Source organism: Argopecten irradians, chromosome 8 (assembly GCF_041381155.1).
Source record: "Argopecten irradians isolate NY chromosome 8, Ai_NY, whole genome shotgun sequence".
NCBI classification, from domain to species: domain Eukaryota; kingdom Metazoa; phylum Mollusca; class Bivalvia; order Pectinida; family Pectinidae; genus Argopecten; species Argopecten irradians.
In genome coordinates, this window is record NC_091141.1 from 9,377,508 (window position 1) to 9,403,738 (window position 26,231).

At 35.8% G+C, this 26,231-nt stretch overlaps 1 protein-coding gene across 11 annotated transcripts in view; it reads left to right on the top strand.

Annotated features, from left to right (window-relative positions):
* Positions 1–3,253: 3,253 nt before the first annotated feature.
* LOC138329291 (membrane-associated protein Hem-like) overlaps positions 3,254–26,231 on the top strand; it is a 53,628-nt gene continuing 30,650 nt past the window's right edge. For all 11 annotated transcript variants that reach the window (XM_069276157.1, XM_069276163.1, XM_069276156.1 and 8 more), the window contains exons 1-23: positions 3,254–3,405; positions 3,864–4,007; positions 6,167–6,309; positions 6,628–6,718; positions 7,111–7,248; positions 7,652–7,700; positions 8,346–8,499; positions 8,826–8,888; positions 11,120–11,216; positions 12,123–12,247; positions 12,592–12,632; positions 12,954–13,045; positions 15,188–15,269; positions 15,838–15,896; positions 17,798–17,943; positions 18,280–18,412; positions 18,877–18,996; positions 19,349–19,491; positions 19,884–20,015; positions 24,024–24,139; positions 24,596–24,701; positions 25,205–25,347; positions 25,665–25,762. In XM_069276157.1, coding sequence (XP_069132258.1) covers positions 3,295–3,405; positions 3,864–4,007; positions 6,167–6,309; positions 6,628–6,718; positions 7,111–7,248; positions 7,652–7,700; positions 8,346–8,499; positions 8,826–8,888; positions 11,120–11,216; positions 12,123–12,247; positions 12,592–12,632; positions 12,954–13,045; positions 15,188–15,269; positions 15,838–15,896; positions 17,798–17,943; positions 18,280–18,412; positions 18,877–18,996; positions 19,349–19,491; positions 19,884–20,015; positions 24,024–24,139; positions 24,596–24,701; positions 25,205–25,347; positions 25,665–25,762 — 2,526 coding nt within the window. In that variant the 5' untranslated portion in view covers positions 3,254–3,294. The remainder of the gene's footprint in view (positions 3,406–3,863; positions 4,008–6,166; positions 6,310–6,627; positions 6,719–7,110; positions 7,249–7,651; positions 7,701–8,345; positions 8,500–8,825; positions 8,889–11,119; positions 11,217–12,122; positions 12,248–12,591; positions 12,633–12,953; positions 13,046–15,187; positions 15,270–15,837; positions 15,897–17,797; positions 17,944–18,279; positions 18,413–18,876; positions 18,997–19,348; positions 19,492–19,883; positions 20,016–24,023; positions 24,140–24,595; positions 24,702–25,204; positions 25,348–25,664; positions 25,763–26,231) is intronic.

The following is a 26,231-nucleotide window of genomic DNA, read 5'->3' on the forward strand; positions in this document are numbered from 1 at the left end:
CCCAATAGGGAAATTATAGTTAAATTCTATAAATCGCTATTTGTCCTAGAGTTCTACATGGATTGTGACCAAATTTGGCCACAAACATCCATGTTGAAAGGGGAAGAGAACTTGTATAAATTTTGGCTCTGACCCCCGGGTGGCAGGAGGGATGGGGCCCAATAGGAGCTCATCTGATGTCGCACATATAGTATAGAGCCTTCAGTTTTTCAATGTCATAGTCCAGGGATGTATAGTAATTCCTGAAGTACCAAGGATGAAGTATTGGAAGTTCTTTTAGATGTCAATAGATGTTTTTTTATTTCCATATTTCATGATTTGATTGAAACATTTACTATGGAGGAATTGCAAGTGATTAATTTTGCAATTTGCAAGTATTAAGATTTCACGACATTGCTATTTTCATGATAAATATGTTTGGAAACATGTAAGAACTTGACTTGAAAATAGTACAAGTGGAGGAAATTTGTGCGGTATAAAGGCATCTACGTAACTAGCTGACGTTATCTCCTCAAGTAGAATCGCAGTAACCCAAAAATGTATAGAGGTTGGTCAGGAATAGAAGTACCAGTCATTATAAATGAATAATTTTATGAAAAAGAAATAATTGATTTGCATTAAAAACATAACTTCTGGATTTTAAAAGGACCTTTTATTTTACTTATGCATATACTTTCTTCAAACTATTTATATACCTCTGTATGTATAGTTGATAGCTATCATCTATATGTAAGTATATCAATTGCACATATAATTAAGGTACAATAATTAATTATGTTTAGTGAATGAATTCTTTAGACTATTCTTAAAGTTCTTCCTTCCTGTTAACTTCAATGTTGGAGTGATAATCTCTCTCTCTTGATTACAGTTTTGGCATGTCTCATTTCCTTCACAGCCAATAGACTTATACTTATGTAAAAAAATCATTTGTAACAGCTAAATATTGTTCTAAATGTATAAACCCTCGATAAGGTATTTTAATGCACTTTATGTCTGCTAAACTAGATTACCCAATCCTGTCATTTCTTCTTTTATGAATTCAATGCTATTATTTAGTGCAATTTAATGTTAAGATAAAGAAATTAATAAAACGATCCATGTCATTGTATACTCGGATAATTATATTATCTAAAGGATAAGATTTACATGAAGTTAAATATATTGTTGCATGGCTATGTGTTTGTGTCCCATCTTTCAGCCAAATAAAATGTGAGGTTTAAAAATATCATGTTTCTTTGAATGTTAAAACATTTGTTTGGATTAACTTCAAAGTAATTTACATCCTCTTAAATAATAAAATATTCTTTGCTGTCAGAAAAGCCCACTACGAAAATAACTTTTGTGATATTTTGGCCTGATGTTATATTGTTTGGCTGAGAAACATGAAGATTTAAGTTTTAAAAGTTTGTTTTTGTTTCTAGAATGCAATTTTCAGAAAGCAAAAATTCTGTTAGAGTTTAAATAATTTAGATTAAAACGTGTTTTCAACAAAGCGTAATCGAGACATTTTCTTTTATATATGTAAAACATTTCTATAACCAATCTTCCAGTCCGCAGCAGGTGAAATAATGTTATTTGTTGAATCTCATTTACTTCTCCTTTGAAAAACCCATGATATATCTTCTAAATATCAGCTTAGACATTTATATAAATTAATAGATATATAATATAAAGTAAATAATGATATGTCTTGCATGAAAATGTGAGTGTGTGTATGTTTTAAAGGTTTTAAGCTAAATGGAATACACATAGATTTAAAAAGTCCATATCTAATAATTATATAGATATAAATTATGTATTAACTTAAAAAACTACACTTTGTTATAAAAGTGCTCTCTTGTTTTTTGTGTAGATGTTAGGAAGTGCAGAAAACAAGCCAGCTTTTCTGTCTGACAAGAACCTGGACGCTGCCTTTAAACACTTGCTGAGGAGGTTTCCTAATCCTGATGCCAAGGCCAGTGCAGTAAGTATCCATTAGAATCTACTGTTTAACAATTTGATTCAGTATTGGTTGTGGTGATTTCATCATACCACATGCACACTTTGTGGTGCTTAAGGCTGCATATATTCTCTCTCACTAACATAGTGGCGATTATCTCATTGCAATGTTGAATATCCATTCCAACATTTATTTGTTCAGAACATATTCCTTAATGTTCTAATGACCAGTTAGCTTCACTTATCAACCTCAAGTGATAAATGTCTGCAAACAAGTGTTACACTTTTTTTAGGTCATCTGACCCGAAGGGTCAGTATGACCTATTGTCATCATGCACCGTCCGTCGTCGTGCGCCGTGCGCCGTGCGCCGTGCGTATACTTTTTATTCAAACGACTTCTTCTCAATAACCGGAAGGCCCAGGGTACTCATATTTGGCCTGTAGGTTGCTGGGATGGAGGGCTACCAAGTTTGTTCAAATGAATGACCTTGACCTTCATTCAAGGTCACAGGGGTCAAAAAGGCTAAAATCTTTAAACAACTTCTTCTCAAGAACCAGAAGGCCCAGGGTACTGATATTTGCCCTGTAGGATGCTGGGATGAAGGGCTACCAAGTTTGTTCAAATAAATGACCTTGACCTTCATTCAAGGTCACAGGGGTCAAATAGGCTAAAATCCTTTAAACAACTTCTTGTGAATAACTAAGAGGCCTAGAGACCTGATATTAGGCCTGTGGCATGCTGGGATAAAGGGCTACCAAGTTTGTTCAAATGAATGACCTTGACCTTCATTCCAGGTCACGAGGGTCAAATAGGCTAAAATCTTTAAACGACTTCTTCTCAAAAACCAGAAGGCCCAGGGTACTGATATTGGGCCTGTGACATGCTTGGATGAAGGGCTACCAAGTTTGTTCAAATGAATGACCTTAACCTTCATTCAAGGTCACGGGGGTCAAAAAGGCTAAAATATTTAAATGACTTCTTCTCAAGAACCAGAATGCCCAGGGTACTGATATTTGGTCTGTAGGATGCTGGGATGAAGGGCTACCAAGTTTGTGCAAATAAATGACCTTGACCTTCATTCAAGGTTTTACAGGGGTCCTTTGAAAAACCCATGATATTAAACAAATATCAGCTTAGACATTTATATAAATTAATAGATATAGAGATATAAAGTAAATAATGATATGTCTTGCATGAAAATGTGAGTGGTGTATGTTTTAAAGGTTTTAAGTTCTAAATGGAATACACATAGATTTCAAAAAGTCCATATCTAATAATTATATAGATATAAATTATGTATTGACTTTAAAAAAACTACACTTTGTTATAAAAGTGCTCTCTTGTTTTTTGTGTAGATGTTAGGAAGTGCAGAAAACAAGCCAGCTTTTCTGTCTGACAAGAACCTGGACGCTGCCTTTAAACACTTGCTGAGGAGGTTTCCTAATCCTGATGCCAAGGCCAGTGCAGTAAGTATCCATTAGAATCTACTGTTTTACAATTTGATAGTAGTAGTTGTGGTGATTTCATCATACCACATGCACACTTTGTGGTGCTTAAGGCTGCATATATTCTCTCTCACTAACATTGTGGCAATTATCTCATTGCAATGTTGAATATCCATTCCAGCATTTATTTGTTCAGAACATATTCCTTAATGTTCTAATGAGCATCACCAGTTAGTTTCATTTATCAACCTCAAGTGATAAATGTCTGCAAACAAGTATTACACTTTTTTTTATTCAACGGACATTACTGTCTGAAAGACTCTTGATCAGTTCCTTGAGATCTTCAAATTTCTCTGATGCTGATCAGTCATCAGATATGCACTATTCATCGTAGGAAGATCTGGTACCTAGAATGAATATTGCTGTTAGTATTTTGTCATAATGAGAAGACAAAGTAATTTGTGTGTTGTTTATTCTAGTTACTACCTATAAACACCATCAAGAATGATGTCTGTAAGTCTCTACATCTCTACTACTTCACATTCGTGGACATCATGGACTTCAAGGACCATGTTGTAGACCTACTGACCACAATGGACGCCTGCCAAGTCTTCCTGGACATTGTAAGTTTTCTTCTATCATCCTTTTTAGCCCACCATCATCAGATGGTGGGCTATTCAAATCGCCCTGCGTCCGTGGTCCGTCGTCCGTCCGTAAACAATGCTTGTTATCACTATTTCTTAAAAACTACTGCAGGGGTTTTTGTTCAAACTTCACATGGAGGGTCCCCTTGATCCATAGTTGTGCCATACAGGATTTGTGGCTAATCGAAAAAACAAGATGTCCGCCAGGCAGCCATCTTTGATTTTGGCAGTTGAAGATTGTTATCGATATTTCTTGAGAACTACTGAAGGGATTTTGTTCAAACTTCACATGGAGGGTACCCTTGGTCCCTAGTTGTGCCTTACAGATTTTGAGGCTGATCGGAAAAACAAGATGGCCGCCAGGCAGCCATCTTGGATTTTGATAGTTAAGGTTTGTTATCACTATTTCTCAGAAAGCGCTGAAGGGATCTGTCTCAAATTTCATATGTAGGTTCCGCTAGGGACTTTGTTGTGCATATTGCATTTTGGGACCGATCGGTCAACAAGATTGCTGCCAGGCAGCCATCTTGGATTTTGAAATTCAAAGTTTGTTATCGCTGTTTCTCAGAAAGTACTGAATAGATCTTTCTCAAATTTCACAGGTAGGTTCCCCTAGGGCCCTAGTTGTGCATAGTATGATTTGGGACTGATTTAATCAACAAGATGGCCGCCAAGGAGCCATCTTGGATTTTTATAGTTAAAAGTTTGATATCACTATTTCTCAGAAAGTATTGAATGGATCATTCTCAAATTTCACATGTAGGTTCCCCTAGGGCCCTAGTTGTGCAAATTGCGATTTTGGGCTGATTGATCGGCAAGATGACTGCCAAGGAGCCATTTTGGATTTTGATAGTTGAAGTTTGTTACTGCTCTTTCTCAAGGTACTGAAGTGATCTGTCTCAAATTTTATGTGTAGTATGTTTGAAAAAGTTTAAAAAGTAGAGAAAAGATCCATCTTTCCATTGTCAGACATAGATCATTCTTTAGTGGACACCAAGATCCCTCTGGGATCTTTTGTTGTAATGTATGATTTATATCCTGTCAATAAAAAAAAAGATGGTGTCATCTGGAGTTGATTAAAAGATTTATTGTAAGTATGATAAGGAAAGTCTTTGGTTTCCAGACGTGAATCTTCCTAGTAAATTCATCAATCATTTTTCATATCTTAAACTAAGCACTCACTAAGATGTAACTTATGTTTCAGACCTTGAACTATGACCTCAATAAGACCTACCTTATTTTTCAGACCTTGAACTATGACCTCACTTAAGTAAGATCTACTTTATTTTTCAGGCATTGAACCATGACCTCACTAAGAGTAAGACCTACCTTATTTTTCAGACCTTGAACTATGACCTCACTAAGATCTTCTTTATTTTTCAGACCTTGAATTATGACGTCACTAAGATGTACCATATGTTTCAGACCTTGAGCTATGACCTCACTAAGACCTACCTTATTTTTCAGACTTTGAACTTTGACCTCATTAAGATCTTTTTTATTTTTCAGGCATTGAACTATGACCTCATTAAGATCTACTTTATTTTTCAGGCATTGAACCATGACGTCACTAAGATGTACCTTATATTTCAGACCTTGAACTATGACCTCACTAAGATGTACCTTATGTTTCAGACCTTGAACTATGACCTTACTAAGATCTTCTTTATTTTTCAGGCATTGAACTATGACCTCACTGAGACCTACCTTATGTTTCAGACCTTGAACTATGACCTCACTAAGGCCTGCCTTATGTTTCAGACCTTGAACTATGACCTCACTAAGATGTCCCTTATGTTTCAGACCTTGAACTATTACCTCACTAAGACCTACCTTATTTTTCAGACTTTGAACTTTGACCTCACAAAGATGTACCTTGTGTTTGAGACCTTGAACTATGACCTCACTAAGATGTACCTTATGTTTCAGACCTTGAACTATGACCTCACTAAGATCTACTTTATTTTTCAGGCATTGAACTATGACCTCACTAAGACCTACCTTATGTTTCAGACCTTGAACTTTGACCTCACTAAGACCTACCTTATGTTCAGACCTTGAACTAGGCCCTCACTAAGATGTACCTTATATTTGAGACCTGGAACTATGACCTTACTAAGATCTACTTTATTTTTCAGACCTTGAACTATGACCTCACTAAGATGTATCTTGACCTGATTGTGACCTATGTGTCCATTATGATTCTGGTATCCAAAGTGGAGGACCGACGAGTTGTTCTGTCTCTCTACAACATCGCTCACGAGTATCTACATGCCACAGGGTATGTTCAGTATCTAATGTGTAATGGGCTCTTTTATACATAGTAAATGTTAGGTTTATTTGATATAGACCAAGTAGCATAACTTTTATTGTGCTATGGATTCTGTGTTGCTAATCATTGAAAGATTAGCATTAAAAGTGTTTTCTAATTTATCATTTTAGTCACCTTAGTGATCCTTTCGATTCAAATGAATTGGAGTATGAATTTCATATAATTCATACTGTAGGTTTTCCAAGATGTTAAAAATTCTAGTTAGGCTTATGGATGTGAAGGACGTAATGGAAGGTGAAAACAATGTGGTGTCAAATTATGTTACAGGGACCCTTGGTTTCCACGACTTGGTCAGATGATTTTAGAATACGATTACCCAATGAAGAAACTAGCAGAGGACTTTGTGCCTCATACCAGGGTAAGATCACAGTACTGTGTACATTGGTTTCTTGTCTGAAAAATGTTTTATGTTTTAAATACCTGCTGGTCATTATCAATTTGAAGGTATTTTATAAATTCTCACATAGAAGTTCCTGGTAGTCTAACATTAGCATTAGTGATAATAATTATCATTTACCATACCCAGTAGTTTTGAAGAAAAAAACAAAAAATCATTGAGACGTTTTATACACTTCATTACTTCAGTGTAATAACTGGTTCTAATTGAGAAATGTCCTTTGGTTTTCAGTGACCCATTACCTTATGACCTTGACCTATATGTAATTTCTATAGTTTATTGCTGAATGACCTTGAACTTAAGGTCATATCTATGATTTATCACTGAATGACCTGAATGGCCTTGACCTTTAGGTTGTGCGACATGCAATCCTGTCCCTACAAAAGATTTATCCAAAGCGTAACATCCCTGCTGATCAAATGCGTGCCACACAACTTCTCACCCTCCTCGGAGAACCAGCAAAGATCATGAATGTCCCCAACACTGATATGGTGAGATAAATATTATAAATCTTTTCATCTTAATCTCATAATGATAATGCCTTTGCTTGTATATGCTAGAAATTAATATTCAAATTACAAGTTAGTAACTTAACTTTGTTAAAATATATTAATGTGTAATTGCTTTTGAATTCCTGCTTCTGATAGTTAATTACTAGTATTCAGAATTTTTTTAAAAGATTGGTTGCCATCATGGTTACAAAATGAAGGCCTTTGATTTTTTGAATTTTAGATGTTCAAAAAAGATGAAAATTGCTATGCAGGGATTGTGCGAGATACTGAGCATTATGATTTGACTGTATTTTTGTTGAGGGACATCTGTAATGGTTCTCATTATAATTAGCGTTTGTTCACTTTATTTGTTTACTGTATGGTAAATGGTCTTTTGTTGTAGATTCAGTGTGAATACTTGTCACAAGACTCCATGGAGAAATGGATTATTTGTAAGTTATTTATCCTGTTAGTAAGCCATTGATGAGGACTGTATTTAAAATCTTGACACAACCATAATCATGAGATTACAACGTAGGTTTTCACATATTTTACTGCTGTCATGAAATGGTAGACATATTGTGGTAACTATATATGTTTGCCCCATTCTCTTCATGTGCCACTTTAATATGTTGAGGCAAGATCAGTTATGTCTTAAATACATTTCTACTACTTTCTTTGAATTTTGATCATTGAAAATTATCTGACATTTTGTTTCTGGATTATTTTTGAATATGAACTTAAATGAAATTATCTAATCAAATCTGTTGTTTGTCGGTTAAATAAACAAGCAACAGAAGAAATTAAATGCAAGGAGGTGTTGGATTGTATAAAATACTATGAGACAGATTTTGTTACAATTCTGATGATTTATTATACATAATAATCTGTGATATTTTTGCTATACATGTAGTTCATGCTAGAGATACTTTAATCTGTGATGTTTTACTATACATGAAGTTAATGCTAGAGATACTATAATCTGTGATGTTTTATTATACATGTAGTTAATGCTAGAGATACTATAATCTGTGATGTTTTATTATACATGTAGTTAATGCTAGAGATACTATTATCTGTTATGTTTTATTTTACAGTCTGTCTGATGATCTGCCACCCCTTCCTTCAGGAGCCCCAGGCCTGGGACCTTTGGAAGACTGCTCTTCAGTCAGGTTACATCGTCCAGCTGGTCAGGGACGAGGTCCTACATATACATAGCTACATCATCTCATTCTTCGAGAGTCTGAAAGGGTAACTGTCATTTCATGGTTTCTCTGAGAGCTTTAAAGAATAACATATAACATTTTAAACATTTTTTAACTGATAAATCTATTCTGCAGATACTCAGTCGGTTGCTTAAGCAGTAAATAGCTTAGTTGTACAGTCAAACCTGTCTATAAAGGACGCCAATGGGACATAGCAAAATGTCTGGTATAGACAGGTGTCCTTTATACAGAGGTGAATTGTATATACAATTACACCAAATGAGGCTGATGAGTCTGTCTTTTATAGACAAATGTCCTTTATATAGAGGTGTCTTTATAGCAGGTCTGACTATAATTCCTTATATGTTACAGTCAACATCTGGGCAAAAGAATTGGTGAAATAAAGGAACTTCATCATCAAGCATTACAGACAGCGTGAGTAATTCCATTCCTAATGAAGCTCTTGGTATATTTCAGTGGCAGGAGACAATAGACTGATGTTCTTATCATAGAATTGTTTTATGAATGATAACAGTTATGGTTAATGATACAACATGTGCTTTATTATCCCCCGCTTTCTTTGAAATGGAGGATATTAATTTGGGCTTGTCCGTCTGTCTGTCCGTGTGTCTGTAACACTTTGTTTCCGTGCAATAACTGTAACAAATGTAAACCGATTTTCTTCGAACTTGGTGACAAGGTTAAATGCCTTAAGGGCTCGTTTAAGTTGCATGGTTCGTACAGAAGATGAAAAGTGCTGGAATTTGGGGTCAGTGCTGGAAAAGTGCTTGAATTTTGGGTCAGTGCTGAAAAGTGCTGGAATTTTTCTTTAAATCCTTGAAAAGTGCTGGAATTGAAACTTCATGCTCCCAGAACACTGGCAAAAGCTCTGTTGTCAATCAATTTATCATAATTTCAGTAATCAGACATTACTTGGGATGACTTTGTTGTTTGATAAGAATGTGTAATTGAATCTAATTACTCTTACAAAATTGTACTAACAAATTGCTTGCAAAATTGTAGGCATGTTTTCTGAAAATTCTGATTTCAAGTCCAATGTAGAAGAAAAAAGTAGTGCTTGAAAATCTAGAAAAGGTGCTGGAAAAGTGCTTGAAAAGTGCTGGAATTTTGGTTTGAAAATCTGTGCGAACCATGAGTTGGATCTCGACTGTCGATGGACCTTATTTAGTTATGACCCTTTGAATTACTAAAAACGTCATTTTCTGCCATTTCTGTGCAATAAGTGTAACAAATGTAAACTGATTTTCTTCAAACTTAGTAACAAGGTTTAATGCCTTAAGAACTCTGCGAAGTTTGATCCCGACTTTCAACGGACCTTATTCAGCAGAGTTATGGCCCATTGCATAAATAAAAAAAAATCGGTTTCTGCCACTTTTGTACAATAACTGTAATAATTATTAACCAATTTTCTTCAAACTTAGTAACAAAGTTGAATGCCTTAAGTGCCTGGCCAGGTTCGATCAACTCTTTCAGCGGATGTTCTTTATCAGAGTTATGGCCCTTTAATTTACTACAAATGTCACTCTTCTGCAGTTTCTGTGCAATAACTGTAACAAATGTTAAAACTAATATTGTTAAAGCTTGGTAAAAAAGTTAAATGTCTTAAGGGCTCGTCCAAGTTTGATCGCCACTTACGACAGACCCTGGCCCTTTGATTTAATAAAAAAAGTCATTTTCTGCCATTTTCCTGCAATAAGTCTAATAAATATTAACCGATTTTCTTCAAACTTGGTAACAGGGTCAAATGCCTTAAGGGCTTGGCCAAGTTCAATTGCCACGGCATGTTTCAACCAAGGTTAAACCTAACCTCAATAATGTTTACCAGCAATATGACCTGAAAGCGGGGGATAGAAATTCCACGAATTTGCTTGTTTGTAGCTGTTTTCATTTCCTTATTTACAGTTCTGATTAAGGGGACAATTCAGTCTAAGAGAACATTAAAATTTTTACATATATTGGAAAAAACCCAGTTCTAATAGAAATTAGATCAGTCAGATTTACTGTGATATGCCTGAAAAGCCCATGGTGGTGACATGTGTGTAGATGTTCGAACTCGCTCGCTGTCCGCCTTTACACATTGTGGTCGAACTTCTTGTGTGCCGAACCCTGTTCCTTGCTCGCAGGGTAATGCAACTTTTGTCTAGAACTTCTCAAATTGCTCAGACAGTAGTATGTTTACCTTATTAGGTGAATTGTCTTGTCTAAAAATCATTTTATCAACTTCTCAGTGGTTATGTAGTTTTTTTGTTTAACGTGCGTGACTTAGGCTGGGGTATGGGTACAGCGTCCATATTGTACCTGCTTAATCATATTGATCAACGATTTGATATTTCAACTATATTAATTAAAATACTTAACAATGTCGTGGAATTTGTCAATGTTTTACGTTATATGTTTCATAAGAAATGTAGAACAATACATTTATGCTATATTTTGCTTCTTGGCTATGTAAAAGAATTAGTCTGAGTGAATTGTCCCTTTAAGTCAGTATAAAAAATATATGATAACAATCAGGATTTTACAAGATTTTAATGATACTTTTACTATTAAACAATAAAATCAAAACACATTTAAAAATTAAATTCCAAACAAAAATCCAACAGTATCATTAGTATTGATACCCATACTCTGCTTTAATATGACAGGCCGGGAGTACACCGGGAGAGGAGAAAGTTCCTTCGGTCTGCCCTTAAGGAATTAGCACTGATCTACACAGACCAGCCTGGACTCCTAGGGCCAAAGGTCAGTATCTTATGCATTATTTATAATGTTAAACTATTTATAGCTGTGTTGTATAGTTTTCCAGTATATAATATACCTTTAAAAATAACTTTTCTAACAAAATTAGTTAGAGAACACTGTTTCACAGGTTTTAATTCATATGTTCTTGCATCGTAAAAGAGCATATTAGTGAAAATGTGTTGTTTGGGAGGCCCTGTACATGTTGCTTGACATATAATGTGAACCTTTATGCAATTTAATTAAAATAAGACCTTATATGTTGGTCCGTGTAGTTTGTCTGCTTAAACTAGGACATTGTACAAGTCACGTTTTGGTGTATATTTCTATGAGTGGATGGCCTTGACCTTGGTTAATCTTTATCTGTTGTTTAATGACGTTGGTTAATCTTTATCTGTTGTTTAATGACATTGGTTAATCTTTATCTGTTGTTTTATGACCTTGGTTAATCTTTATCTTTTGTTTTGTGACCTTGGTTAATCTTTATCTGTTGTTTTGTGACCTTGGTATATCTTTATCTGTTGTTTTTTGACCTTAGTAAATTTTTATCTGTTGTTTTGTGACCTTGGTATATCTTTACATGTTGTTTTATGACGTTGGTTAATCTTTATCTGTTGTTTTGTGACCTTGGTTTATCTTTATATGTTGTTTAGTGACCTTGATTTATCTTTATCTTTTGTTTTGTGACCTTGGTTAATCTTTATCTGTTGTTTTGTGATGTTGGTTTATCTTTATCTGTGTTTTTATGATGTTGGTTAATCTTTATCTGTTGTTTTGTGACCTTGGTTAATCTTTATCTGTTGTTTTGTGACCTTGGTATATCTTTATCTGTTGTTTTGTGACCTTGGTTAATCTGTATCTGTTGTTTTGTGACCTTGGTTAATCTTTATCTTTTTTGTTTTTTGACAGGCCCTGTATGTGTTCCAAGGTTTGTCTATAGCCCGAGATGAGATCCATTGGCTCCTTCGCCATTTTGACAACCCTCCATCAAAGAAACATAACATAAAGATCGCTCAGGAAGATTTTATAGATAGGTAAGTAAGACGTAGTGGGATTTACTGGTAGATGACCTGGTTTTACTGCTGGGGACTATTGACAAGGTGTTTATAGGCTCCAAAGTGTTGATGTATTAATGGTTTTTTTAAACCCCTTACGCCGAATGTGACATCAGTGATATCGACTATGATATAACCTTGTTCTATTCTTTACTTCAGATTTGCATCAGAAAACCCTAAAAATGCATTGAGTTTCCTGTTACAATTGTACCTCGTTGATGATTATATATATAGTAACAATATTAAATATCCTTTGCTTATTCTTCTTCAACTCTTGGTCTGATTGATTTTTATACTATAAGGGATTTTTGTTCTACTTTCAGACAAATTCCAGAACTACTTTTCTACATGGAAGAATTGAAAGGTATACTAATTTGAATTACTAAGATAATTTGTTACAATTTTTAGGATGTGATTTAATTCTTCAGACACCAATTAATTTACATGTGTTAGATGAGGTGCTTGTGGTCCAATGAATCAGCCTTGAGTAGTGTATTAGTTAATGTCAGAAGTGTCATATAACTCGACTTTTTTTGATAAAATTTGATATGTCTAACACTCCTTTATGATTCTTTCTGTTAAAACTCATCTAACATCTTCTTGTATGTTGTAAAATATTTTGTGTTTTTGCTATCAGGGAATATTATTTTCAGTTATATCTATATACATATTGTTATGTCCACAGCCTTGGTGAGGAAATACAACCAGGTGATGCAGAGGTATTACGTGCAATATTTATCTGGGTTTGACTCTGTGCTACTCAACCAACTTATACAGGTAAGTGTAACCAGAGAAATGTCATTTACTGTAAACTGCCCAACTTATACAGGTAAGTGTAACCAGAGAAATGTCATTTACTGTAAACTGCCCAACTTATACAGGTAAGTGTAACCAGAGAAATGTCATTTACTGTAAACTGCCCAACTCAAACAGGTAAGTGTAACCAGAGAAATGTCATTTACTGTAAACTGCCCAACTTATACAGGTAAGTGTAACCAGAGAAATGTCATTTACTGTAAACTGCCCAACTTATACAGGTAAGTGTAACCAGAGAAATGTCATTTACTGTAAACTGCCCAACTCATACAGGTACATGTAACCAGAGAAATGTCATTTACTGTAAACTGCCCAACTCATACAGGTAAGTGTAACCAGAGAAATGTCATTTTCTGTAAACTGCCCAACTTATACAGGTAAGTGTAACCAGAGAAATGTCATTTACTATAAACTGTCCAACTTATACAGGTAAGTGTAACCAGAGAAATGTCATTTACTGTAAACTGCCCAACTTATACAGGTAAGTGTAACCAGAGAAATGTCATTTTCTGTAAACTGCCCAACTCATACAGGTAAGTGTAACCAGAGAAATGTCATTTTCCGTAAACTGCCAAACTCAAACAGGTAAGTGTAACCAGAGAAATGTCATTTACTGTAAACTGCCATGTTCATTATACCATAAACTGGGATATTTTGGTGACGGGAAAATTTGGTGTTTTTGTATCAAAATCGGGTGGTTATATTTTGGTGCGTTTAAATTTGGAGTTTCCCAATGCCATGAAAAATTTGCCCATAAGTTGATTTGATGAAAAAACATTGTAAAGAGTTACTTTGCCTGTACACATAGATCCTGCAACAATGAAATACTGACGTGATTGGTTTGAGAGCCTTAATGATACAAAGACAATCCTTTTAAATATTGGTCTTCAATAGAAGTGATTGATAGTCACACATCTAATTATATATATGTTTGCACAAAAGAAAGACTCGCACAGGTAACAGTATTTTTCTGATTGACAGCACATACCTTAAATGTATGCTTATGTAACGTAATTGAGTAATTTACCCGAGAGTACGTGTGTTCACATACCTAATGAATGACATGTAGATGTATTGATCATTATTTACAAACAAATAAATATGCAGCCAAATTTTGGTGTGTTAAATTTTGGCGCTTTCATGCCAAACACATCCAAAATATTCCAATTTATGGTAACATGTTGATATCACAATAAGTGTGTATAAATATAGTATCTTAGTAATTTGAAATGTTATTCTTATGGAAGATTGAATTACCGTATTTTCCTGAGTATAAGCTGCAACTTTTTTCCCTGTAAATCGGGAGTGTGGCATACACACCAGTGCGGCTTATCTGTGGACGGAAATCAAAATCTGACGATGTTTTTGCATAATTAGGTCGTGATTCACATGTGATAATCGTAAGTTTTACTCGCCAGTTTTGTAAAGTAATACATCAAACAAATCACTGTAAAGGTGTTTAATAGATAAAATATGCAATGAAAATATATCAAAAATAAATATAATAACGTACCAGATACATGTTCAATCGTAAAATTGTTTAATTCATTGAAAATCGGCCGACTGAAGCGTGGTTGTTTACAGTCACAGCACAATGGCGGACTGATTTCGCTATCGATTTGCTGCAGGATGGTTACCAAGAAAATAATAACTAAAACGTCAAAAATCATCAAATATCAAACAATAAGTTAAATATATTATTTAAATATTATGTGTGTGCAAGAAACGTCAGCAGACAGCAAAAAAAAACGATTTTCTGAATGACTGATAACTTGCACACGTGTTACACACAGTCAATATGTGTATTTCTCGGAATCCTGTCGCTGTGATTTCAATGAATAATCAGCAATCAAGTTTATACATGTGAATTACATGTAATATAGAAAATTATAGCGATGTTATTAGCATCAAACAGCCTGGGGCTTATACACAGGTGCGGCTTATTGTCCAGAAAATAGAGTATGTATACTGACATATATAAGAGCAAAGTCAGTTTTGATTAAAAGCATCAGAATTCAATTATGTTTTTTATCAGATATACATGTACAATTAATATATTACTTCTTGACTTGATGGATTGAACAATTCTTTGTCATGTTTCAGAATCTGGCCATGTGTCCTGAGGATGAATCTGTCATTCTCTCATCCTTGTATAACTCTGTGGCTGGCCTTACAGTACAGCAAGGTGAGATCAGTCATTCTATCCTTAATGAATGGTTAACAGGTGTATCTATGTCAGAGTGCTTTCTCTGTCAAGGGTACAAAATTTGTGTGTGCTGAACTTTTGAATTGGAAGTGTAAGCTAAACATTTAATTTAATAATGTTATCAATACATGTAGTTGTCGATGATGTCATGAACATAAATGCATAATGTGCTGAAGGAATGGTGAAAATCTTCTAACTGACTAATATTTTATCAATGTTTATCTTGTGTCCAAAAACTTCAAAATTATAAACAAAATTATAAAAAGAAAATTTCAATTGGGGTTAATTTCCTGTCTAAAAGCTCCAAACTTGAAAATTATAAACAAGTTATTGTGGAAATTTATGTTGGTGCAGAGTATATTCTCCAATCAATTAAAAACATATAGTGTAAAAAAAAAAAGGTTTTTGAAATAGATCATATTTATTGAAATTGAGTTCATCATAATGTGTTCATTTAATGATATTGCCATTGGTGATGGGTTGTTTGGCCTTTTGAATTCCTCCTTCCCCTCCTTGCTTAATGATTCTTACCACTTTCTGATTGTAGTTGAGGCCAATGAGGTATTTGATTTCCGTGGTATCCGACTGGACTGGTTCCGGCTACAGGTATGTACAATGTTGAATCCCTTCATTTATGAGATTTAATCTTACCAAGGTTGACAGTGGTCAGACAAGTAATTGAAATCTCAATGCAATACATATCTAACAATATAATTATACTATAAAAGTAAATATTGTGCTGTCAATCAGATCATTACCCAAAATATTCTGATTTATAATTTCTGTGCACATGCATGGTTACGGTATTATGTGATAGGCCTACACCAGTGGTAACAAGGGGAGCATTATTTTGGTAGTGATATTGCTGTGTTTTATAAGGTCTGTACATATGTATGTATTTGATAGGCCTACACCAGTGGTAACAAGGGGAGCATTATTTTGGTGGTGATATTGCTGTGTTTTATAAGGTCTGTACACATGTATGTATTTGATAGGCCTACACCAGTGGTAACAAGGGGAGCATTATTTTGGTGGTGATATTGCTGTGTTTTATAAGGTCTGTACATATGTATGTATTTGATAGGCCTACACCAGTGGTAACAAGGACAGCATTATTTTGGTGGTGATATTGCTGTGTTTTATAAGGTCTGTACATATGTATGTATTTGATAGGCCTACACCTGTGGTAACAAGGGGAGCATTATTTGGGTGGTGATATTGCTGTGTTTTATAAGGTCTGTACATATGTATGTATTTGATAGGCCTACACCAGTGGTAACAAGGGGAGCATTATTTTGGTGGTGATATTGCTGTGTTTTATATGGTCTGTATATGTGTATGTATTTGATAGGCCTACACCAGTGGTAACAAGGGGAGCATTATTTTGGTGGTGATATCACTGTGTTTTATAAGGTCTGTACACATGTATGTATTTGATGGCCTACACCAGTGGTAACAAGGGGAGCGTTATTTTGGTGGTGATATTGCTGTGTTTTATAAGGTCTGTACATATGTATGTATTTGATAGGCCTACACCAGTGGTAACAAGGGGAGCATTATTTTGGTGGTGATATTGCTGTGTTTTATAAGGACTGTACATATGTATGTATTTGATAGGCCTACACCAGTGGTAACAAGGACAGCATTATTTTGGTGGTGATATTGCTGTGTTTTATAAGGTCTGTACATATGTATGTATTTGATAGGCCTACACCAGTGGTAACAAGGGGAGCATTATTTTGGTGGTGATATTGCTGTGTTTTATAAGGTCTGTACATATGTATGTATTTGATAGGCCTACACCTGTGGTAACAAGGGGAGCATTATTTTGGTGGTGATATTGCTGTGTTTTATAAGGTCTGTACATATGTATGTATTTGATAGGCCTACACCAGTGGTAACAAGGGGAGCATTATTTTGGTGGTGATATTGCTGTGTTTTATAAGGTCTGTACATATGTATGTATTTGATAGGTCTACATCAGTGGTAACAAGGACAGCATTATTTTGGTGGTGATATTGCTGTGTTTTATATGGTCTGTACATGTGTATGTATTTGATAGGCCTACACCAGTGGTAACAAGGGGAGCATTATTTTGGTGGTGATATTGCTGTGTTTTATAAGGTCTGTACACATGTTTGTATTTGATAGGCCTACACCAGTGGTAACAAGGGGAGCATTTTTTTGGTGGTGATATTGCTGTGTTTTATAAGGTCTGTACATATGTATGTATTTGATAGGCCTACACCAGTGGTAACAAGGGCAGCATTATTTTGGTGGTGATATTGCTGTGTTTTATAAGGTCTGTACATATGTATGTATTTGATAGGCCTACACCAGTGGTAACAAGGACAGCATTATTTTGGTGGTGATATTGCTGTGTTTTATAAGGTCTGTACATATGTATGTATTTGATAGGCCTACACCAGTGGTAACAAGGACAGCATTATTTTGGTGGTGATATTGCTGTGTTTTATATGGTCTGTACATGTGTATGTATTTGATAGGCCTACACCAGTGGTAACAAGGCGGGCCTTACACTAAAGGATCACCAGGACCTCGGTAAACATCTCAACATGATCGTCTTCCACACTAAGATGGTGGACTTCCTTGACCAGATGCTGACAGAAACATCAGATTTATCTATTTACTGGTAAGTTCTACAAAATTTGTAGATTCTTCAACTAATATCCCCAAAACTTTTATATTCTTTTTCAAGATGCATTTGCTGCGTGTTTTGTGTATAGATTGGTGTCTTTGACTGTAAGATTATCATTTGCTTCTATGTCTTCTATGTCAAAAGAATTATGAATACTACTCTAGAATGATTATGTGAATAACAAAGTTTGTGGAAAATATAACCATTGATGATTGAATTTTACCAATTATCTTGACCAATTATCATATGAATAAAAAAATACTTAAATGCAAATAGCTGTACATGTATATCAAAGAAAAAAATAATTGAAATGTGTATTCTTTATTTCAGTTTCTACACTCAGATTTTCGAGCACCAGTTTAAACAATGTATAGAATTCCCGTCACAGCACCGATACAGTATTGTTTTCCCTCTCATCTGCGGCCATTTTATGGTAGCTACACACGAACTCTGTCCTGAGGAGGTAGGCTTGTCTGCTGAGATAAATCAGTATCCTAATTCATTAAATCACATTTATAAAGAACATGCTTACAAAAAATTCATTGCTATAAATAGTAGTTTCCATTTCCTTTCAAAGTTCCTATAAAATGTTTGTAATAAGTGAATAACAAAGTGATTTAATTCTTCCCCAGAGGTTTGTTATAACTGTGTTGTACTTTAGTCTTATCTATGGCTACACATTATCTTCCTCCAAAGATGTTGCTGGTCTATGTCTATGTTTATATTGCGCTGCCTCTGCTTATTAATTTGATTATCACACGTTTTTATATTGTTTATTGATTTTGAAAATATAGACAATTATTGGATGACTTATTTCATCAGTTATAATTTATTGCGAAGCTTTTAATAAATACCATACAAAATATGTGAATTTGTATAATAAGGATGTATATAAATATTTTGACCGTTTCTTTTCCCTATTGACAGAGACACTCTATAGGAACAACCAGTGTCCAGTACGCTCACTGGTTCCTTAAGGAAATATCGGACGAGGTGAACCAAGTTATCACAGCGATTTGTGAGGAGCAGTGCCTACTCAGCTACAAGGTAAGCTTTAGGATGATTGATGGAAAGTGTATAAAGGATGACAAGTATACATTTTGACTTATATGCACTCTGCGAGACTCATGCTGATCTGACAAAATCTGTTACTATTGTCGGGATATCACTTAATGTATCTGATGTGATTGACAGGTCCATGTGAATTATCTTTCTACCATACTTTAAAGAAGAGAATGAGATCCAAGCTTAAGATATTGCAGATGTATAGAATGTGCCATTGGTAGATGTTACTATGCATTTATGGAGAAAGTATTTTCGCTGAGACTAATTTACATTTTACATATCTTTCCACCTTACAGTTGATATAATGTAGGTGTTGTTTGATATGTCTTTACAGTTATTACCCAAACACAGTGCTGCTACCATCCTGGCCTCAGCGTCACAGAAAAACAAACCTTCCAAAGACAAGAATAGGAAACCAGTGGAGAAAGAGCGGCCCGGGGAAGAGTCGTTCAGGAAAAATAGGGAGAATTTTACAAGGTAAGGAAAATCTCCAAGGAAAATAAGTTTTGATGTTTAAATAAGTAATTTTACAAGGTAAGAAAAATTTCTTAGGAAAAATAGGGATGATTTTACAAGGTGAGAAAAATCTCTAAGGAATCATTATGGGAATATAGAGGGAATTTTACTAGGTAACAAAATGTTAGGTCTATGCCTTTTAGATTCCATCAGAGAGAGAGAAAAAATAAATACAAATGAAAGTTGAGGAGATGGCACTGAGGTTGTGAAGAGATGAAGAGAAAAGAAAGTGATTGCCATATAAAGGAAGGCATAAATAGGATGGAAAGATCCGGAAAGGAAAATTATATGATGGTAACAGAACTGTTCAGTCTGATATTAAATTGAACTAACTGTTCCTTTTCACCTGACAGAATGGATAAGCTACACATGGCCCTGACTGAGATGTGTTACGCCATTAACTACTGTAACGTAATACAGGTTTGGGAACACGGCTTTGTCCCCAGGGAGTTCTTCCTACAACATCTGGAGACAAGATTTAACAAGTGAGTACCACCATCTAATCAAATACATATTAACCAAGAACTATTTGACAGATCATCAGGTGGTATGTAGCCACGTGTGCTCACACACACACATCCCTATTCAGTATCGGAGAAATTTATGTCCAAGCATAATACACAATGTAAAATCTTATACTGATAGTATTTTTACTAGTCTATTTGACTCCTATGACCTTTGGGTCAGATGACCTATAGTCATCATGCACCGTCCGTCGTCGTCCGCCATCCGCCGTCCGCCGTCCGCCGTGCGTAAACTTTTCATTCAAACAACTTCTTCTCAATAACAGTAAGGCCCAAAGTACTCATATTTGGCCTGTAGCATACTTGGATGAAGGGCTATCAAAGTTGTGAAAATAAATGACCTTGACCTACTTTCAAGGTCACAGGGGTCAAATAGGCTAAAATCTTTGAACGACTTCTTCTAACTAACCAAAAGGTCCAGGGTACTCATATTTGGCTTGTAGCATGCTGGGATGAAGGGCTATAAAAGTTGTGAAAATTAATGACCTTGACAGACTGTCAAGGTCACCTGGGGTCAAATAGGCTAAAATCTTTGAACGACTTCTTCTAACTAACCAAAAGGTCCAGGGTACTCATATTTAACCTGTAGCATGCTGGGATGAAGGGCTACCAAAGTTTTGAAAATAAATGACCTTGATCTACTTTCAAGGTCACAGGGGTCAAATAGGCTAATATCTTTGAACGACTTCTTCTAACTAACCAAAAGGTCCAGGGTACTCATATTTGGCCTGTAGCATACTGGGATGAAGGGCTACAAAAGTTGTGAAAATAAATGACCTTGATCTACTTTCAAGGTCACAGGGGTCAAATAGGCTAAAATCTTTGAACGACTTCTTCTAACTAACCGAAAGGTCCAGGGTACTCATATTTGGCCTGTAGCATGCTGGGATGAAGGGCTACCAAAGTTGTGAAAATAAATGACCTTGATCTACTTTCAAGGTCACAGGGGTCAAATAGGCTAAAATCTTTGAACGACTTCTTCTAACTAACCAAAAGGTCCAGGGTACTCATATTTGGCCTGTAGCATGATGGGATGAAGGGCTACAAAAGTTGTGAAACTTAATGACCTTGACTTATTGTCAAGGTCACCGGGGGTCGAATAGGCTAAAATCTTTGAACGACTTCTTCTAACTAACCAAAAGGTCCAGGGTACTCATATTTGGCCTGTAGCATGCTGGGATGAAGGACTACCTAAGTTGTGAAAATAAATGACCTTGACCAACTTTTAAGGTCACAGGGGTCAAATAGGCTAAAATCTTTGAACGACTTCTTCTAACTAACCAAAAGGTCCAGGGTACTCATATTTGGCCTGTAGCATACTTGGATGAAGGGCTACAAAAGTTGTGAAACTTAATGACCTTGACTTATTGTCAAGGTCACCGGGGGTCAAATAGGCTAAAATCTTTGAACGACTTCTTCTAACTAACCGAAATATCCAGGGTACTCATATTTGGCCTGTAGCATGCTGGGATGAAGGACTACCTAAGTTGTGAAAATAAATGACCTTGACCTACTTTTAAGGTCACAGGGGTCAAATAGGCTAAAATCTTTGAACGACTTCTTCTAACTAACCAAAAGGTCCAGGGTACTCATATTTGGCCTGTAGCATACTTGGATGAAGGGCTACAAAAGTTGTGAAAATGAATGACCTTGGCCTACTTTCAAGGTCATAGGAGTCAAATAGGCTAAAATCTTTGAATGACTTCTTCTAACTAACCGAAAGGTTCAGGGTACTCATATTTGGCCTGTAGCATGCTGGGATGAAGGGCTACCAAAGTTGTGAAAATAAATGACCTTGATCTACTTTCAAGGTCACAGGGGTCAAATAGGCTAAAATCTTTGAACGACTTCTTCTAACTAACCAAAAGGTCCAGGGTACTCATATTTGGCCTGTAGCATGATGGGATGAAGGGCTACAAAAGTTGTGAAACTTAATGACCTTGACTTATTGTCAAGGTCACCGGGGGTCGAATAGGCTAAAATCTTTGAACGACTTCTTCTAACTAACCGAAAGGTCCAGGGTACTCATATTTGGTCTGTAGCATGCTGGGATGAAGGACTACCTAAGTTTGTGAAAATAAATGACCTTGATCTACTTTCAAGGTCATAGGAGTCAAATAGGCTAAAATCTTTGAACAACTTCTTCTAACTAACCAAAAGGTCCAGGGTACTCATATTTGGTCTGTAGCATGATGGGATGAAGGGCTACAAAAGTTGTGAAAATTAATGACCTTGACGTACTGTCAAGGTCACCGGAGGTCAAGTAGGCTAAAATCTTTGAACGACTTCTTCTAACTAACCAAAAGGTCCAGGGTACTCATATTTGGCCTGTTGCATGCTGGGATGAATGGCTACCATAGTTGTGAAAATGAATGACCTTGGCCTACTTTCAAGGTCATAGGAGTCAAATAGACTAAAATCTTTGAATGACTTCTTCTAACTAACCGAAAAGTTCAGGGTACTCATATTTGGCCTGTAGCATGCTGGGATGAAGGGCTACCAAAGTTGTAAAAATAAATGACCTTGACCTACTTTCAAGGTCACAGGGGTCAAATAGGCTAAAATCTTTGAACAACTTCTTCTAACTAACCAAAAGGTCCAGGGTACTCATATTTGGCCTGTAGTATGATGGGATGAAGGGCTACAAAAGTTGTGAAACTTAATGACCTTGACTTATTGTCAAGGTCACCGGGGGTCGAATAGGCTAAAATCTTTGAACGACTTCTTCTAACTAACCGAAAGGTCCAGGGTACTCAAATTTAATCTGTAGCATGCTGGGATGAATGGCTACCATAGTTGTGAAAATGAATGACCTTGGCCTACTTTCAAGGTCATAGGAGTCAAATAGACTAAAATCTTTGAATGACTTCTTCTAACTAACCGAAAGGTTCAGGGTACTCATATTTGGCCTGTATCATGATGGGATGAAGGGCTACCAAAGTTGTGAAAATTAATGACCTTGACGTTCTTTCAAGGTTACAGGGGTCAAATAGGCTAAATTCTTTGAACGATTTTTGTTAACTAACCCAAAATCCAGGGTACTCATATTTTGCTGGTGGCAAGCTGGGATGCAGGGTTACCATAGTTATAAAAATGAATGACTTTGACCTTCTTTCAAGGTCACGGGTCAATTAAGCTAAAATCTTTTAACTACACCTTTTAAGTAGCCGAAAGGTCCAGGGTATTCATATTTAGTCAGTAGCATGCTGAGATAAAGGGTTATCAAAGTTGTGGAAATGAATGACCTTGACCTACTTTCAAAGTCATGAGAGTCAAATATTCCAAAATCTTGAATTTTGAACTTCTTCTAAAGTTCTACCAGTGTGATTAAGCTGAAACCTGCATGAAATGATCCTGACATGGTCCCGACCAAGTGTTGTTATATTTTATGTCAATCCAAAATCCAAGATGGCTGCCACAGATGATCCAAGATGGCTGCCACAGATGCCATCTTGAAAACACATTTTGAACTGCTCTCAAGTTTTACCAGTGCAATTTAACTGAAACTTGAAACATGAAATGCGGCTGATGTGATCTTGTCAAAGTGTTGTTATATCTCTGGTTGATCCCAGATTGAAGATGGCTACCATATGACACCATATCTAATTATTTTCCTATAAAGCTATTGCCAAGATAGTCAGATGACCGTTAAGGCCCTTGGGCCTCTTGTACTAATCGACAGCTAGCGAACCATCAATTCACTTTGTACTTTATATACAGTTCTTGTCATAGGTTATCGGGAAAGTAGCTAAATTATTAGAAAACCTCTTTAAGGATGTTATAAGAATTCAATAATAATGTTTGACATTGTAGTAACATTGACATCTGATTGACATGATGACCTTTACCTTTGTCCAGCATTGTGGCGACCTTGACACCTGATCAATATGTAATGACTTTTACTTTTTCATCAATGTGATGACCTTGACAATTTATTGTCATGTGATGACCTTGACCTTTTTGTTACAGAGCATTAGTGGGTATGATGATGTACAACCCTGAGACCAATGAGATTGCCAAGCCATCAGAACTACTGAGTGGGGTGAAAGCAGTGATGAATGTATTACAGGGACTCGAGAACTATGGTGAGTATTTTATGCTGGTCGAGGGTCGGAGGATGATTAGGAGACTGGCAATGTAGTATAAAAAATACAAATGGATATCTAATCTTGTTTCATTAAAACAAGCTTAATATCTAAATAACTACTATAGCCATTACCTTGTGTGATTGAAGATGACCACTTCTGTTAGTTGACATTTATATGATAACCATGGTCTGCTGTATGTAGTCTGGCAGCATGAGAACCATAAGAGTATCCATTAGATAAAAAAAAAAGCCTTGATCTGAAATTCAAAATTTTATTTTCTGAAATTGACAAAACTGCTTCATATCGGCATGTCGAGCCCATGTCTTACAGGCATTCCTTAAGTGATAACCTAAAGACATTCCAGAGATGATGTGCCTGAGTATGATAAAAAGACATTCCAGAGATGATGTGCCTGAGTATGATAAAGGCCTATGTTACCATTTTGTGTTGTAGTACACCTTGACATTGCCCGAGTGTTTAACAGTGTACTACCTCAACAGACACAGGCCACTGATAGCTTCAACGGAGAGAAAACCATTACAGCCAACTATGCCAGCTGGTCAGTATTCAGATCCAGTCTTACGATACTACAGAAAGAATCAATTAAAAGAATAGAAATATGTATATCATGATATGTAATATGACTGTTAAAGTGCATTGTTCTTTTAACATAAGTGAAGTTATCTCTTTTCCATACAGGTGTATGAGCATTCTAATTTTATTCTCTGAGATATCAATAGTTTAAGGGTATCTGAATTGTCTAATCCCATTCTCTCATTTATCGCTGTTTTTTCAAGTGATTTGATATTTAGAACTTATTCTGCATGTTATTTCCAATAATCAAAGGTGTGATGAAATATTGGTGTTTTGAACTAAATGTTATGAATCGGCCATGATATAGTCCACCTTGACCAGTCCTAGTTGAGTCTGATCATGTTCAAATTTCAAGCGAAAGCAAAAGCATATATTTCTGTCAAACATTTCTTGTCCCAGTTATCTCCCCTATTTATTGGTATTGAAATGTTCTGATCAGATTATCAAAGTTGTCATCCTCACTTACAGGTACCTGGATGTGTTGTTGAGAAAGGCCACGGTAAACATTGGTCAGATTGTTTACTCTCCTAATTATAAATCTTTCGTGACTGTGTCAGCCGACACCAACCAACAAGTCTTACTACAGGCTGAGGAGTACGCTGACCTTACAGGTAAGTCTACAGATGTTACTGAGGAATACTCCGACCTTACAGGTAAGGCTACAGGCGTTACTGAGGAGTACGCCGACCTTACAGGTAAGGCTACAGGCGTTACTGAGGAATACGCCGACCTTACAGGTAAGGCTACAGGCGTTACTGAGGAATACGCCGACCTTACAGGTACATTGTATAAGACTTTTCGTATGTGAGTGTGAAGGATAGGAATATTCTTCCAGAGGCTCTTAAAATTTTGTAAAACCTGAGACTTGATATATCAAACTTTGTCGCTTAAGTTAATACAAAGTTTATACTTTTTATACTTTTTACAGAGTTAAGGGCCTTGGCTGAACTCATTGGTCCATATGGCATGAGATACCTCGGGGAGAGGCTCATGGGACACGTGGCTAGTCAGGTGGACGAGTTAAAGGTAAATATATTAAAGAGGCAAAACTGATCTTCTGGATTTTTGGCTGTTAGATTCTTTTAATCTTTTATTTGATACGCTGGTAAATGCAGCAGGGTGATTGATATGCATAATTGACCAATCAACAGGCAGTATGCTGACATGCCTCATGCTTGCAAAAGCACATGTACCTATTTAGTGTCCTAGCAAATGTCGTAGCACACACAATACAAAATGCAAAATCACATGCGATACCCAGACATATTTGATTAACAGTTGGCATTCCATCGATTATGATTAGGCTGTGAAACCAGTTACTGACCAATATGAAGAATCCTCTCCAAATGAAGTTACGTTGATTGATGGTAAAAATAAAAAAGTATTTTGTAATTTGTGTTCTCGTTCATTAATTAATTTTATCTTAAAGAGGCTGGATCGTGGATATGTGTGCTGCTGACTGGTAATAAATGCTGTTAGAAAAGGGAGATAATCA